Source organism: Arvicanthis niloticus, chromosome 1, assembly GCF_011762505.2.
Source record: "Arvicanthis niloticus isolate mArvNil1 chromosome 1, mArvNil1.pat.X, whole genome shotgun sequence".
NCBI lineage: Eukaryota > Metazoa > Chordata > Mammalia > Rodentia > Muridae > Arvicanthis > Arvicanthis niloticus.
Genome location: NC_047658.1, coordinates 76,075,064 through 76,078,251, shown reverse-complemented (window position 1 = coordinate 76,078,251; position 3,188 = coordinate 76,075,064). Strand labels below are relative to the sequence as shown.

General features: G+C 35.6%; 1 protein-coding gene across 1 annotated transcript; it reads left to right on the top strand.

Moving 5' to 3' along the window:
• Positions 1 to 1,049: 1,049 nt before the first annotated feature.
• Positions 1,050 to 2,021, top strand: LOC117717708 (olfactory receptor 5P58-like). The gene has a single exon (XM_034514993.1). It carries the CDS (start codon positions 1,050 to 1,052, stop codon positions 2,019 to 2,021), a length of 972 nt encoding a protein of 323 aa, XP_034370884.1.
• Positions 2,022 to 3,188: the final 1,167 nt, after the last annotated feature.

The window sequence follows — 3,188 nt, the reverse complement described above, 5'->3', positions numbered from 1 at the left end:
ACACATGCACCGTGTGAATGCCTGGTTTCAGTGTGGACCAGAACAGGGCATTAGGTCTTGAGAATTGCAAAAACAGACTGCTGTGAGAAAAACGTGTGGATATTAAAAATCTAAACATGGGTATTTCTGCAAGTACAGTCAGTGCACATATCCCAAAAGCAATCTCTGAATTTCACATCATGTTACTTCATAGAGACATGTGTGGGGTTTTTTTGTATATATATATTGTGTGTATATATCTATATATACACATGTGACTATGAATACATTTTTGTATCCGTGTGTATGTATTTGTTCAAGGCCAGCCTAGTTTACATACTGAAAGAGTCAGAATTGTACCATATCTTGAAAAGAAAAAAACAATAACAACAACAACAACAAAGAACTAACTGATATCATGAAAATAAAAATATAAATTATAAATTAATACAAGTTTTTTTAAATTCTGTGCTGGAAGTTTCATAAGCATTCCATAAATTTAGCAATAATTTAAGGCTTCATTATATAATTCTATAATTTTACTTCTTACTCCTTTGTTATAATAAATAAATTATTATTTTGAAAAACTCATATAATTTTATATTCACTCATTTATTTATTTTCTGAAGAGAATGGTACAGGTAAAATCATAGGCATGAGTGTCAAAGAACAGTATCCAGGAGTTCTCTTTTCTCCCACTTTTTGAGTTCCAGAAATCAAACTCCAGATGTCAGAAGTCAGGCTTGGTGGAAAGAATCTTTACCTGTCAACCAATCTTACCCAAATGTAGCATGATTTTAAATATTTAATAATAATTAAGTATGTTTTATTATAAAATTATATATTGATTTTGCTATATTTCTAGCTTTTTTGATTAAATAATTTGAAGCACTTATTGCACAGAAATGTGTAAAAAATAGAAAGCTTGAATATAACATTGATTGTTGCTCCAATTTTGGATAATATATTTACTTGTAATGTTTTTTCAACTATGTATTATAGGAAATGATGTAATCTATTATAAATCCCTCCCTGTAAGATTTTCAATCTAGCAGCAGCTACACTGTCCCATGGCTTTCCTGAAAAATGGTAACAACACTACAGTGACAGAGTTCATTTTATTGGGATTAACAGATGATCCAGTCCTTAAAATCATCCTCTTCACCATCATCCTGTACATCTACCTGGTGACTGTGTCTGGGAACCTCAGCACCATCCTTCTCATCAGAGTCTCTTCCCAGCTCCATCATCCTATGTACTTTTTTCTCAGCCACTTGGGTTCTGCTGACATAGGCTACTCATCTTCTGTCACACCCAATATGCTTGCCAACTTCCTTATAAAGCAAAATACCATCTCCTACCTTGGATGTTCTATTCAGTTTGGCTCAGCTGCTTTCTTTGGGGGACTTGAATGCTTCCTTCTGGCTGTCATGGCTTATGATCGCTTTGTAGCAATTTGCAACCCACTGCTTTATTCCATCAAAATGTCCACTCAAGTCTGTGTCCAGTTGGTTGTAGGATCTTATATAGGCAGTTTTCTTAATGCTTCTTTTGGTACAGTTTCTACTTTTTCTTTGCTCTTCTGTGGACCAAACAGAATCAATCACTTTTTCTGTGATCTTGCTCCTTTGATTGAGCTCTCCTGTTCAGATGTCAGTGTCCCTGTAGCTGTTACTTCATTTTCTGCTGGCTTAGTTACTATGATCACAGTGGTTGTCATAGTCATCTCCTATATCTATATCTTCATCACCATCCTTAAGATGCACTCTACCAAGGGTCGACAGAAAGCCTTCTCCACCTGCACCTCCCACCTCACTGCAGTCACTCTGTTCTATGGGACCATCACATTCATGTATGTGATGCCCAAGTCCAACTACTCCACAGACCAGAACAAGGTGGTGTCTGTGTTCTACCTGGTGGTGATTCCCATGTTGAACCCCCTCATCTATAGCCTCAGAAATAATGAGATTGAGAGTGCTCTGAGGAGACAGCTTGGTAAGAAAATGTTTTCTCAGAGTAATATATTGTTTTGTAAAACTTAATATAATAATTGAAATTACCCAAGACCCACGGGACTGTCAACTGTTGTATAGTTCTTCACCTTCTTGTTATTCCTCTTGTCTTTATCTCCTTTTACTCTCAGTATATATAGCTATTGAATTCTATTGCATTTCTCTTTTGTATATTTTGATGTGTCTTTGAGAACATTATACAGTGAACTTGACTGTGTTCAGCCTCTTGCTCAACTCTTCTCAGTTTCACTCCTTCTCCTACATACCTAATTATTCTTTCTTAACAAATCCATCTTGTGCTTCCTGTAAATACTTAGGTATTTAGGCTTCCACTGAAGCATGGTTGTCCACCAGGGGCTACACTATCATAAAGAACTCAAAGAAGATATGAGTTGCGAAAAATTCCTCAGCTACCTGTGAACCTCATGCACCTGTCCTCTCCATGCTGGGATTTTTGTTTGGTTTGAGATTGTACATGCAAATATAGCTAACATAAGATCTTATTTTAACTCATTCTGTTGTGTCTTGAAAACATTTTATATTTCTAGTCATGCACAAGCCCTGGCTCTTAAAAATATTTCTACCCAGTCTCCAAAATGATCCTGAGCTTGGAAAGAAAGAGGTGTGATATGGATATCCCGTATAGTGCTGTGCCCTCCAGAGTCTCTAATTCTTTGCACATTTGCAAGTAATGTTAACACCATCTATTACAAAAAGAATCTGTGACAATGAGGGTTAAAAAGCATATTAATCTATGGGCATGATAATAAGTCATAGCAAATTGGTTTGATACTATGTTCATTGAGGGGAACAATGGTGGTGGGTTCTTCTCTAGGGTCTATGACCTGTTTAGCACAAGTTTTGGCTCTTATAGTAGTATTAGGTATGATTTTCATCTTGTGGACTTAGATCCAGTAAGGAAGCTGTTTATTCCTATGATATGTGTGCCATTATAAAACTAGTAAGCCTGTCTTTAATAGATGGTGCATATTGTACTTGAAGTGTTCACAAGATAAATTATATATACAACATATAATAAAAAACAATTTCTTCAGAAAAGTAATTCCAAAGCTCTGAAACAATATTCCAGAAAGATTTCTTGTCATGACAGATGACGTTGCTTGTGTTTGATGGCTTTTCACTGTACTCATCATAATCTATCCTCAAACATGTAAAGAATGAGGTTTTTACTCTTCA